We start from the raw sequence: 14,383 nt of genomic DNA, 5'->3' as shown, positions 1-14,383 counted from the left end.
GCTCCGCCCCCTGGGATCTGGATTGTAAGATTTGAGCCGAGTCTAATTGAGTTCTCACAACTAGAAAAGGAAAAATCATTGGAGTCATCTACCTAGGAAGTTAGAAAAATGCATTCAGTTTGACTTAGCATTAAAGACGTGGACTTACATTTTCTAGATTTTAATATCATAAAGTGCCTGTTCCTTGTTTGTGATAATAGTACTTAAAACAGTACTTGGTTTGTAACACTTTATGAACTGTAATTGCTGCTCTTGATTTTTTATTAACATTATTAGCTCAAGATTGTTTTTTTTCTCTGTTTATGTCAGTTAAGGAATGAGCAGAAAACTCAAAGCAGTTTGATTGGCGGAGATTTCCCAATGTGTGTGCGAGTGCACGCGCACATGCCCTCAAGAGCTTTGCAGACCGTACTATCATAACACAAGGCAGTTGTGCAGGATGGCACTGTTGCTGCTGTATCCTCCTCCTCCTCAGCCCTCTTTTGCACACTAGACCCGTCCACTCAAGAGTTTAAAGGCCCCCATGGCATTACAGCCTTACTAAACTGAAGTCCCTGTTTTGGCCAAACCTTCGTAACTGCTCTGTACTTTTCTCTCAGGAGATGATGCATAGAGAATCTTGGTCAGGCCGGGGATCAGATGTAGGGTCTTGCACATTGAGATCAATCCCTTTTCCATGGAGCCACCATCCCAGTGTGTGCTCTGCTGTAGTGATTTTCCAAGAGGAGTCTTTGTACGAGTTTCAGTGAGCACAGGTCCTGGAGGATGGTGTACGGAAACTCACTAGTTCACTTTTCTCAGAGCTTAATTTGTGTGCCCTGGGAGGTTGCATGAAACCGGTCCACTTCTTGTCTCTACCTGGTCTGAGATTAATTGGGATACAATCTCAGAGCTCATCAGTAACACCCTGGTTGATTAGCCTCTTGTTTTCTGATGGGCATACAATTAAGTAGCAACGTTGATGTCATGTCCTGGTATCTCTGTTACATACCTAGTCTGTTAGCTAAGAGTCTTCCAACTTTTAAGCTTAGCCTCCTATGAGAAGAGTACGTGTATTTGATCCTAGAATAGAAGTAACCATGTTTCTCATTGTGTCAGTCTTGCTCCTCCGCCTCTGTCAAGGAAGAGTTGACTGGGAAGTGTGTCTCCCTCTTTGCTCTCCCACCTTTGACCTTCCATCTCTTTTCTCTGTCGGTTCTCTTTCTGCTTCATGAGCTGCCCAGCTGCAGGCTTTCAGGCTTTCTGGGTTCATCTGCTAGTTCACCTCTGAGCTGAATGAAGTTATTTAGCTGGAACCAACCTGTATCCACAGCGAAGGGACTGTCAGAGACCCCTTTACATTTCTGTCTTAGCTTATTCTTCTCTCTGCAGCTCTGTAGATATTATCAAGGAGTTGACGTACTCCTAACACTACCATTACTGTGCAGTGGGCATCTACACCATCCCAAGGAATGCTTGCCCTCCCCCTTTCTGTGTGATTATTTCCTTTTGTCTTCCTTTTTCTTAATATATTTTTAAATCGTTTTTAACCCTCGCAGAAAACATTCTTAGCAGAATCAAGGACATTTCCTTGGTTGTTGAAGATTTAGGGGAAAAGAGAAAAGTGGTATCAGCATGACCTCTAAAAGTGACTAAGAGTGGAGTTCACTTTATCAACGCAAGAATTATTTAGAACTATTAGAAAAGACTCTTGCTATATCTATGAGAAAATTTGCCTTTTTTTTTTTTTAAGATGGGGTCTTAATATAGCCCTGGTCTGACTGACCCGAAACTCACTATGTAAACCAGCCTCAAACTCATGGAAAGCAGGGATTAAAAGCATGTGTCACCATGCCCTGAAAATTCTATTTTCTGAAGCATTCATGGATATCTTATAGAAATTATAAAGTTAATACTTTATAATAATTAGGTATATAATTTCTGTATGGAGTATAGAAACAAGACCAGGATGCTATAATTAAACCTGTTTGTTTTGAAGGTCATATGGGTATCAATTTGGTGGCATCTAAAGAAATATTACTCTCATGTTTCAAGCAGTGACACACACACGCACACACACACACACACACACACACACATGTTCTGCTTCATTCTTCTGCAGGACCGCAGCTCTGTTGCTCTGTTAACCCGTTCAGTTTTCCTCTTGATAAGCACTTAGGTTGTTGATGAGAAGCAGTATTGCAATGATTTCCCCTTACATGTGAATACACGAATGTGAGTAGGTCTGTAGGTTCCACTTAAGATAGAATTATTGACACAAAGAACATGTGACTTTTTAGTTCCATTTACCTTGCAGACCGCCCTACTTTAAAACTTGTATCTTTTTTTTTTTGTTTGTTTTTAAATCAGGTTCTCCTTATAGACCTGGCTGTCCTTGTCTATCACTAAATAGCTGAGGCTGGCCTAGAACTCAGAGAGATCCACCTGCCTGTGCCTCCCAAGCTCTGGGAGTGAAGACATGCCACCATGCCTCAGACTTCTCCACCTTAAAATTTTTTTCTTTCTTATTTTTTCTTTTTTTAGAATTAAAAGTGGTATCTTTGTAGTTAATGTGGTAGGGTTTGGGGAAGAGACTTGAGCATGGTTTCAGTCATTCTTATTTCCTTTTCTTTGAATTGTTTATGACTCTTTGCGAATATCTTTTAAGTTTTCTGATTATTTTAGACTTTGTGTCCTCCCTTCATGGAAGTCTGATTTGTTACCAGATTTATCAGTCTTTAATTTTGACTTCTGGGTTTTATAGTATTTTGGGGTCTTTTTCACTACACAAACATTTTCTAGAACTTTTTTTTTGTTTGTTTTTTTATATTTAACTCTGTTTTATTGTGGATTAAAATATGATTAGGGCCCTAACTTCCTTTTTTCTGAGTGACTACCAGTTGTTCCAAGATTATTTGTCAAATAATCTATTTGGAATGGCATCCTTTGCTACCCTGAAGTCCTATGTACTATATAGTGTGTGTCTGAGTTACAAAATAAGTAATAAAAACTTGAAACTCTAAATACATAGTGTCTAGATAACTTGTAAGATGAAGAAAAGGAGAAAGAATAAATGTTGGCCTCAGCTTTGTACACAAACCCCCAATCCCCTCCACCCCCAGTGAATTTTGTTTAACATACATCCAGTTTGGTCAGGTTAGAAGTTATGCTTCTGGGATCATTGTTTTATATAAACAGCTACATTTGTTTCAAGAAGAACAAATTCTCTTCTGGAACTTATACATTGTTAAAACTGAGACATATATATGACCAGACCTGTGAAGTGTCACTTCAAATGAGTATAATGTTACATAGTATCTTCAGTGTGACCGTGGACTAGCCACAGTAAGAAGCTATCAATGTCCAGGAAAATTGGATGTAATATATACAATACAATTGATACATCGTGGATTCATTTGGCAAGTAGTCTATTTTGGATTTTCCTGATAAAGATCCTCTTATCCTGTGTGCTGTTTTAGGAAGGGGGAGGGACCAGAACTTGCTATGTAACTGAGGATGACTTTGAACTTCTGATCCTCCTGCCTTCACTGCCCAAGTGCTGGAATTACAGGTTTACATGAGACAAGCACTACCGACTAAGCTACATTCCTAGCTTTGCCTGAACTTTTAAAATCCATTATATTCAAAAGTTTTTCACTTGCTCATCCCAAATTGCTTGAATTCTCTCTGGTCCCTCCCAGTTCTTCTTAAAAGCAAAACAGTTGGGTTGGAGAGATGCTCAGTGGGTGAAAGCATTCATCCCACAAGTGTGAGGACCTAAGTTCAAATTCTGGGAACGCATGTAAAAGCTGGATGCACAGTGCGTGCAAACATCTGTAATGCCAGCATACATATAGGAAGGCAGAGGGAGAAGCAGAAATCCCCCCCAGAAGCCCAGGGGCCAGCTAGCCCGGCACATACAGTGGAAAATCACCAGAGACCCTGTCTCAAACAAGGGGGAAAGCGAGGACCAACACCCAAGGCTGTCCTCTGCCCTCCACATGTGCTACATATACATGCTTAGCCATGTTCGCACATGCAGGCATTCATACATATACAGAGTGCATATACACACAACAGGAATAGCCAGTATCTGATTTATGGAATGAAATTATAGGAATAGTAGAGATAGTAGAAATGGGTTTTTTGTTTCTCTTTATGTGGGTGCATACACATATGTGTGTGCTAATGCAACAATGAACCTATCCATCTGCTATGTGGGTTCAAAGATGGAACTCAGGTTTTATGCTTGGCACCAGTCTCCATTTTCTTCTAAATGAAAAACAGTTTTGTGTGTCATATAATTTTACATATAAGAATTAATCATCTGTTGTATTTACCCTATCTGTTTAGAGTAATACTGGATTGACTGCCCTTGAGTTCTTTTATTATGGTTGTTTTGATATTATATCTAAGAACATTGTCCTAGGGGAGGAGGTCCTAACCATGGGCTGTCTGTCCCTGTTAATATACCATTCTGTCAGTGTAAGAGAAAGAATTCTAGATTTTGTCAAAAGTCAGAAATAAACAAGGTAAACAAAGTTAGTTTTCCTGAAGTAGCTTCACTCAACCCTGGAGAAAGGAGAGCTCACCGTAGACCTTTCTCTTCTGTGAATTTAGCTACCTAGTTCTTACTTGTCATAGCTTCTCTGCTTACTTCCAGGTGTAGTATCGATCTAGTGACAATTGTGTTTCTTCCTGTTTAAGATGTCTATATGAAGGTTGTTTTGCTTTTATTTTCTGACAAGGTGTTCAGGGAGAGATGCTTTTGTTTAGTTTTGGATGTACAAACACACTGGGCTTGCTTTGTATCACTGACAGCCCACAGGGTTGGCTGCTGTGTGCTGAACTTTCTGTTCTAGACTCTCTGCCAAGTGCTTTATGCAAAACTCTGGTTTGAGTGGAACGAGTTTTATTGTTTTTAGGCAGAGTCATATTATAAGGTGTTAACTGTGGGATGCAAATAGCTGGTGTGTATATATAGCCATGAGAAAAATTTCTATAGCAAGCCTGTCTGTTTTGAATTGGCTGTTTTTCCTTCTTGCTCCTTTAGCCTGAGTTTGTGTTGTTCTCTGCTGGAGGCCTGAGATGGTGTAATTTTCTTTTCTAGGAACTTGGAATCAGAATTCCTCGGCCAGTAGGACATGGACCAAGCAGGTTCATCCCAGAGAAGGAGGTATGCTGTTTTGAAAGTACATGGTGAACTGCCTGCTTTTAAGGAAACATTTTCATGACCCACATCTTGGCATCCTAATGCTTACTGGTCAACAACATGTTTTACACAGTTATTCAGAGTTAGTCATTCTTTGGCACCGAGTTTATGGATTAGAAAGCTGTTGTAGTCATATTGATTTCTAGTATTTCATGATGCATTTAAGCACCCGTATTTAATCAAGTAAAACCGCGACTTGTCTTGACTTGTCCTCTGCCGGCTTATATTTAGACCTTGCTTAAGAATGCTTGGAAACAGAGGTGCTCAGGCTTGTCCATCTCAACAGGTTGGTACTAATTAATGCTAGACTGAACCTTTAATTCTGTGTAAGTGGAAGCATCTGTGCTTTATTGTCATAAGAACTATTTGCTAAATTGTGGTTCTCTTTTCATGAAATGAAAATAGTGTTGTAAAAAATGTTTTAGTGTCTGCTTGCAAGCTCTGGGCATTTAGCAATGTAAATCTGCTTCCGGGTCTGGATTCTGGTCAAGTCTGCAAGCAGCCTATCTGGATACCCTTAAACTGAAGTTCAGTTCGGGCTTTGTTGTTTATCCCACACCATATAATGGGGCTATTCTTCTGTTTTGCTACAAGTTTAAATTTGTTACCCCTCTTAAGTAAAATTTAATCTAATTCTGAGTGGAACAATGCAGCCCATTCATATTTTCTTTTAACACTGGTTTCTAGCTTATCTAACCATAGTTTTCTCTCTTGTTTACACAGATTCTACAAGTAGGGAGTGAAGACGCACAGATGCATGCTTTATTTGCAGATTCTTTTGCTGCTTTGGGTCGTCTGGATAACATTACGTTAGTGATGGTTTTCCACCCACAATATTTAGAAAGTTTCTTAAAAACTCAACACTATCTACTGCAAATGGATGGACCATTACCCCTCCATTATCGGCACTACATTGGAATAATGGTTTGTAAACATATAATGAAAAATTATTTCTGCCTGTTTTTCTTAATTTCTGTGAGAGTTAATGCTTTTGTTACAAGGATAAATACTTATATTTTGACTTGTAATCATATTCTTACCAGATAGCTTCTATTTTTTTATGGTTTTAAATAAGTATGCTTTCAAGTGTAACAAAATATACTACATGTAGTTTTATACAGTACTAAGAAGAATTCCTTTAAGATTTCTTTGTGTGTGTGTGTGTGTGTGTGTGTGTGTGTGTGTGTGTGTGTAAGGCAACTTGAAGGAGTCAGTCCTCTTCTTCCACCATGTGATTAAACACAGGTTGTCAGGCTTAGTGGCAGGTGCCTGTACCCACAGAGCCATCTTACTGGTCCAGAACCATTCTTTCTTAGAAGTTAAAGTACAACATAACGTAAGATGTAAGTGATGCCTCCTCCCCTCCCTCCCACTCTCCCTTTCCCGCTCTCTCTTCCCCATTCTCCCTTACCCACTCTCCCTAGCAAAAGTCTTGTGTGCCCTAGACTGGCCTCACACTTGCCATGTAGTTGAGAATGACTGTGAGTTCTTGAGCCTCCCAAATGCTAGGATCATAGTGTAGTTATGGTTTATGTTGACATAACTGGTGGTAAGCCTGTTCAGTTCATGTATAATAATGTCATTTTATGATTGACAGTTTAACTGAAGTGAAGAAACCCCTCGCACACTCCTTTGTCTGAGCGTCTGAAAGCTGGCACAGAGGCAACATTTTTAATGTTCATCTTTCTAGCAGTATTTTGTTACTGAAATATTACTGCGCTGTTTTCTAGGTGGAGGTTTCTTTGTCCTGCCCCATCTCATAGCTGCTCTTGAATAATCACTCACAGTCTTAATATTAATTACAAACTGTTTGGCCTAATAGCTCAGGCTTATTACTAACTAGCTCTTACTTTTAAAAGAACCCATTTCTATTCATCTGTGTTTTGCCATGTCATAGCTTTACCTGTTCTCTAATACATCATCTTCCTCCGGTGGCTGGCTGGCATCTCCCTTGACTCTGCACCTCCTCATCTGAGTTCTCAGTTTGATTGTTTTGTCTAATCTTATCCTGCCTGGCTATTAGTAAAATAGTTTTTCTTAACCAGTGAGAGGAATGCATGTTCACAGTGTACAGAAAGATCACCCCACGGCATTTTCCCCTTTCTGTTTAATCAAAAAGGAAGGTAGTAACTTTAACAATACAGACAATAAGATTTAACAATACAGACTTTAAAATTACAGACAATAAAATGGTTATCGAGTAAGAATTGCAGTTACAAAAGCTAGTCTATTTGTATTTGACAAACTTACAAAAAATATTTGTTCTATTATCTGTCTTACCTTGGTAGTCTAAAGTTTTATATCTAATTTATCTTTTTATCATAACTAAGAAAAACTATAATTATCACTATGTAGTCTTCAACACCATCAAAGATCTGAGAAAGAAGTAATATTATCCGAGTAAGCAGGAAGTGCAAACAGGTGACTTCCAAAAATATAAGAAATGACAGAAACAGATGACTGCCTGGACAGTCACCCAAAGTTTCTCTGTAAGACTGAGACATCCAACTTTGGCTTATAAATCTAAAATATCTTACAGGCCCTTTTCAGAAGCAGGAAAATTTGAAGGACTGTCCTACCTTATCTTGGCAAAGTTTGGCAGCTACTCTTCTTTGTCCTGCTTGTCCAGATTAAATAGCATACTTACTGTCAACAGCCAAGGCAAGGGTAGTTTCCTGCCCAATAGGCTAGTTTTACCAAAAAAAAAAAAAACCCAAAGTCTATATGAAGTATCTTAAGTGTCCATCTTCCTCTTGGGAGTAGATCAGTGCTGCCAGGAAGAGACCTGTCTCGGTCAAAAGAATTCTAAGTTATTAAAACATGTTAAATGTCATATTCTGTAGGTCTTTGAAGTGTTTAAAGATCTCATATTTCTCTGAAATATATCTCTGTATATCTAGAAAATCTTACTAACATGACCTTAAGTTTGACTTTTATAGATGACTAACTGTATTTTTGTAAATCTGTATTTCTTAGTTATACATTACATTTTTAATTGAGCTATATAAGCACAATACTTTAAACAAGAGTGGAGATATACATACATTATAACAAAATTATCCTTAAATTTATATCAAGAAGCTAAAATCCCTACCAATGTAAAATATTTTGAGGCTAACAGTTTATTTTGGATTAAATTCAATAATATATGCTTTTATTCTATTTCCGTATCATATCCCCCTTTCTTCTTTTAGAAAGAGATTGACTATGACCAATAACAATTTATAACCAACCCCACTTAAATGAAAACAAATGTTTATAAACAATATTTTGGGAACTCGAGTGTAGTTCTGTAGACTACTTCCTGCTAATTGTTGGGTGCAGTGATCTTTGAGGGACCCTGAGAAAATTTAGAATTATGGTCAAGTCCTGATGGGGTTATTCTATGTGGTTTGTCCATCTCAGCCATTAGCCTTGAAGCTGTTGTGAATGTTGGATCACCTGGGCCATCATTCCTGTCAGAGACCATTCAGGGGTCTTCCTCAATCATATCCTATTAACCTGGAAGGAATCCAGAGCTTCTCATCTTCTGTGGAAGCAAAAGTAGAACCTCTTTTCCAAAGCAACACATCCTTAGACCCAAATTTCAAAGTCAAGGTACCTTTAAATATCTCTCAGCAGTTAGCTCATTAACAGTCAAAAAATCCAAAGAAAACACAATAATATACATAATTCAGACTCTCTGTGTATTTTCTACCTTTAAATGGCTTATAGTTTTTTATTACTCTGTTCCTTTTATGTTCTTTAAGTTATTCTTTTAATCTATGACTGTCTCTATTCTTTTTCTTCTCTCTCCCAAGTGTACATAGACTTTTTTTTTTTTTTTTTGGTTTTTCGAGACAGCGTTTCTCTGTGGCTTTGGAGTCTGTCCTGGAACTAGCTCTGTAGACCAGGCTGGTCTCGAACTCACAGAGATCCGCTTGCCTCTGCCTCCCGAGTGCTGGGATTAAAGGCGTGCGCCACCATCGCCCGGCTTGTACATAGACTTTAAAAAAAAAAAAAAACCCACACTTTGATCCATTTAGAAGTTTCTTTTTGTCTTACTGGGTATCTATAGTCCTGACCACTAAAGTCATTAAACTGCTACACGGGCATAGCTAGGACCAAAGTGATGGCTTTGGCAGCTGGCTCCACCCTGCTCGACTTCCCACATGGTAGAGGTACCAGTGAGAGTCGTGTCTACCATCCCAACTGTGGGAAACTGTGGGGTCTATGCTGCCTCCAAGTGGTGTACAGCCAGCTGGCCCACAAATACCAGTCAAGTGCTGCATAGCAGGACTTCCCAAGAGCCTTCCATACTGCAGTATTGAGGCAGGAAGCCATGCTTCTGATTGCCACCAGCAAGCAGAGCCTACCAGAAAAAATGCGGCTACTGAGAAGTTGCTTCTGACTCTGTTTTTGTGTGTCTAAAATCCTTTTTAAAAAGCTTCTTCAGGCATTATGTGGGTGTGTGGATGCCATGTGGAGCACCATATGTTAATGGAAGTTTCTCTGTCCTGCCCTGTTCCACAGCTGCTTTTAAGGAATCACTCAGATGCTTATATTAATTAAATCTGACTGAATCGCTCAGAGTGATTACTAACTAGCTCTTACTATTAAATTAACCCATTTCTATTATCCGTGTTTTGCCACGTCTCTCTTGGCTTCCCTGTGCTCTAATACTTCTTGTTTCTCCAGCGGCTGGCTGGCTTCTCCCTTGACTCTGCCCCTTCTCATCTGAGTTCTCAGATTCATTATTCTACCTAACCTTATCTGGCTGGCTATTAGTCAAGAAGTTTTTTATTATTAACCAGTGAGAGGAATGCGTGTTCACAGCGTATAGAAAGATCATCTCACAACAATGTTTTCTGTAGTATATTTGAATTGTTTAAATTTCTAAATAAAATCTCTATTTCTGTAGTCTGGAAAAGTTAGAACGGAATCATGAAAAAGCTATTTGTATGTTGTAAGGAAAACAGATTTGTGGTAGTTGATAATTTTAACATAATCATTTTTTTTTTCTGTGAAGGCTGCGGCCAGGCACCAGTGCTCCTACCTAGTGAATCTACATGTCAATGACTTCCTTCATGTTGGCGGGGACCCCAAGTGGCTCAATGGCTTAGAGAATGCACCTCAAAAGCTACAGAATTTAGGAGAACTTAACAAAGTATTAGCCCACAGGCCTTGGCTTATTACCAAAGAACACATTGAGGTACGTATGCCGTGAAATAAACCATCTGCAGTGTCACAGTTAGTTACAGTGATACTGCTCTTCAGAGCAGCTCTGGGTTGATAAGAAAATCGGATAGAAGGTCGGGATGCAGCTCGGGTGGTGGGTTGCTTGGTTGGGATGCAGCTCGGGTGGTGGGTTGCTTGGTTGGGATGCAGCTCGGGTGGTGGATTGCTTGTCTAGCATGCACAAAGCCCTGGCTTCGTTCCCTTACACTGTGCAGAGTGAGCTTGCTGTGCAGGCCTGTAACCCAGCTCTGGGGAGATAGGAAAAGAAGGAGGGAGGATCAAGGTTCAAGGTCACTGTCATCTGCACTGCTAGCTTGAGGCTGGTCTTAGATACCTGAGACTGAGCCTCAAAAAAAGAAAGGAAAGGGAAAGGAAGGAAGAGAGAAAAGGAAAACGTCAGAGAGAATATCTGAAGGCATGTATTTTTGTGCTGTTTTCCTCTGGACTTTGTGAGTGATGAGCCAGTGTTGGTATACTGCTGTTATCTAAAGTCCATAGTTCTCACTAGGATCTGCTCTTTGTAAGGGCATGACAACATGTTACTATTACCGAACAGTGTGAGATAGTAAGTAGTCACTGTGCTGAGCTTCCTCCTGAGCCCACAACTGCTCACCTCTATGTCTACAGTGTATCATTTCCAGAATATCATGTAGTTGGAACCATACAGTAGAACCTGCAGACTGACCTCATTTAGCAATATGCACATGAGGTTCTAACTTTTTACTCTAGTATTTTTTGTTTGTTTTTGGAAAAGGTCTTGCTATGTAGTCAAGTCTGGCCTGGAACTTGTTATGTAGCCCAAGCTGGCCTTGAATTTTTGATCCTCCTGCCTCGCCTTCCGCAGTGCTGGAAGTACAAGATGTAAGCTACCTTATCTGGAACTTATCTTTCTCTTTCTCAAATGACTTCATAGATCATTTATTTTTATTGCTGAAGGCCACTCCCATTCATCTACTTAAGGGACCTCCTGATAAGTACCAGTTTTGAGCGGTTATGAATAAAATTGCTATATTCCTATGTAGACATTTTGGTAGACAGAAGCTCTCAGCTTACTTGGGTGAATAAGTGAGTATAAGCCTCCTGGGTTGCACCGTAAACCAGTGTGCTTTGGAGAACACAGATGCTGTCTTTCAAAGGCTGCCCCAGTGGTTTGTTCCTGCTGTCCTGCATTTTCTCCAGGAACATGTCATTGTTTTAAAGTTCATCTGTTCTTACAGGTGTGAAGTAGCATCTCGTTCATCCTTATTTGTAGATGACATCTTAGGCTAGTTTCTTCTGATTCTAGAGTTGTTTTTTGTTTTTGTTTTTTTGAAAAATGAGCTTTCTCTGTAAATGTGTACCACATTATAGAAACATCTAAAATATGTTCTCAGCCTTGTCCATCTGTGTTACAGAACATTTTAGACACTGTTACATAGTAGGAGAAATTGTCAGAAGGTGTGATGTTTGAGTATGATTAGTATGGGACCTGTTAGATTGCATGGAAAGACACACAAGATTCTAAAATAGGGGATACAAGCACCTGGGACACAGAATTGAATTTGAAGAATTGTAGGGTTTATGCATAACAAACAGAATCAAGGGCTTAAGAATCGTTAGAATGAAATTGCTCAAGCCATTGTCTTTAAAAGTTCCTTTAAGAGACCTGATTAAATAAAAACATGTTTCCAACAGTGGTGTCCCCTTTAACACAAACAATAAGTTTTCACTGACAACATGTGATTCCTTCTTATCTGAAACCCAGCAACTGAGTATAAGCAAAATAAAACCCTATTCCATTTTAAAATAAATTATTTTATAGAGCCAAAGTGACAGTGTGCCAGTAGATGTCAAGCTCATATTTCTAAATAGATTTTTAATAAAATTTTAGCCAATTATAGGTTATGTATATCTTAAATTATAATCTTAACCGGGCTTTGAATGGTGTCTAGTCCTGTTTCAGTCAGTTGTTAAATACTAAAATGAACTGTGTTTACCACACATCTCAGATTAAACCTCCATTCTCGCCTGCCAGGGGCTTTTGAAAGCGGAGGAGCACAGCTGGTCTCTGGCAGAGCTGGTCCATGCTCTGGTTCTGCTCACACACTATCATTCTCTTGCCTCATTCACGTTCGGCTGTGGAATTAGCCCAGAAATTCATTGTGACGGTGGCCATACCTTCAGACCTCCTTCTGTTAGTAACTACTGCATCTGTGACATTACGAATGGCAATCACAGCGTGGATGACATGCAAGTCAACTCAGCAGGGAATATTTCGGTAAGTGTTGTCATGAGGCTATAATAAAACTAGTTACTTTAGTTGTTATTTTTCCTATCTGGCTTATTCCAAAACCTGTCCTGTTAGGTCCACAGAGATGTTAGAGTTTTTATTTGTTTGTTTGTTTGTTTGTTTCAAGATAGGGTTTCTCTGTGTAGCCCTGGCTATTCTGCTGGAATTTGCTCTGTAGACCAGGCTTGCCTCAAACTCACATAGATCCACCTGCCTCTGCTTCCCAAGTGCTGGGACTAAAGACGTGCGCCACTACTGCCCAGCTAGGTCTGTCTTTTAAGTATGCATTTATTCTACCGCCAGCGTCCATCACTAGTCTAGATGCTAAGGCCGTGGTTCTCAGCCTGTGGGTTGTGACCCTTTTTGAGGGGATCAAATGATCCTTTTACAGGGGTTGCCTAAGACCATCCTGCATATCAGATATTTATATTGCAATTCAGAACAGTAGCAAAATTACAGTTATGAAGTAGCGATGAAATAATTTTATGGTTGGGGGTCACCACAACATGAAAAACTGTACTAAGGGTCACAGCATTAGGAAGGTGGAGAACCATTGTACTAAGGTGTTGTTGGATTTTCTTTTACTCTAGCCCCACGTTGGAATGCCAAAATGTTGTTGTTCTTTTGGCTTTTGGAGGGTTGCCACCCAGCTCCAAAATAAATATATACACAAGGAGGCTTATAAATGCCTAGCCTTAGCTTGACTTGTTTCTAGCCAGCGTTTCGAATCTAAAATTATCTACCTTTTGCCTCTGAGATTTTATATTTCTCTATTTCTGTATACTTTCTTTACTTATTTCTCCACGGCTTGCTGTATAGCTGGGTGACTGGCCTCTGATGTCCTCCTCTCCTTGTTCTATATTGCTCCTCCTTCTCTTTCTCCCAGATTTCTCCTTCTATTTATTCTCTCTGCCTGCCAGCTGGTGCGGGAGAATTGTCTGTATTCTGTCAATCATATTTTAACAAAATGCTGATTGGCCAGGCAGGAAGTATAGGTGGGCCAACCAGACAGGAAGTAGAGGTGGGGCGAGGAGAATAGGAGAATGCTGGAAAGGAGGAAGCCCATTCCTCCCATTCCAGCCCAGACCACCAAGAAGCAAGATTTAACCACGTGGCTAACATAGATAAGAATAATGGGTTAATATAAGCTCAAGAGCTAATAAGAAGACTGAGCTAATGGGCCAACAGTTTTATAACTTATGGAGATCTCTGTGTGATTTTCTTTGGGACTTGCCGGCTGTGGGGTACTTGGCCGGCCCTTCATGTTACAGCCAGCCCTGCCTATCCTTTCTCCTGCCTCACTATTGGCCATTCAGCTCTTTATTAGACCATTGGGTGTTTTAGATAGGCAAAGTAACACAACTTCATAGAGTTAAACAAATGCAGCAGAAAAGAATGCAACACATCATTGCATCATTCAACAAATGTTCCACAGCATAAACAAATGTAACAATCTTAAAATAATATTCTACAACATTAAGGGATATACAACACTATGAGTTCTTCTAGGAGGTTACAGTCATGGTTTCAGGTCCACTAGTCAACCAGGACCAGCTAAGAAGGGAAGGCTTAACATAGTGTGACCCTGATAGAGGAGTGCTATGGACAATGCTTTATACCCTGTAAAGATTTGTTTCTTTTTTTCTTTCTTTCTTTCTTTCTTTCTTTCTTTCTTTCTTTCTTTTTTTTTTTTTTTTTTTTTTTTT

The 14,383-nt window shown here is 39.5% G+C and overlaps 1 protein-coding gene across 2 annotated transcripts in view; it reads left to right on the top strand.

Annotated features, from left to right (window-relative positions):
* The window catches only part of Sesn1 (sestrin 1), a 112,214-nt gene that overhangs the window by 88,280 nt on the left and 9,551 nt on the right, over positions 1–14,383 (top strand). For both annotated transcript variants that reach the window (XM_050120495.1, XM_050120496.1), the window contains exons 2-5: positions 5,090–5,155; positions 5,915–6,115; positions 10,200–10,382; positions 12,423–12,665. In XM_050120495.1, the coding sequence (XP_049976452.1) occupies positions 5,090–5,155; positions 5,915–6,115; positions 10,200–10,382; positions 12,423–12,665 (693 nt within the window). The remainder of the gene's footprint in view (positions 1–5,089; positions 5,156–5,914; positions 6,116–10,199; positions 10,383–12,422; positions 12,666–14,383) is intronic.

The sequence above is a fragment of the Alexandromys fortis genome, unplaced genomic scaffold, assembly GCF_014885135.2.
Source record: "Alexandromys fortis isolate MF-2015 unplaced genomic scaffold, M_Fortis_MF-2015_v1.1 scaffold_175, whole genome shotgun sequence".
Taxonomy (NCBI): Eukaryota; Metazoa; Chordata; class Mammalia; order Rodentia; family Cricetidae; genus Alexandromys; species Alexandromys fortis.
The sequence above is the reverse complement of the archived record's forward strand: the minus strand, read 5'-3'. Positions and strand labels throughout refer to the sequence as shown.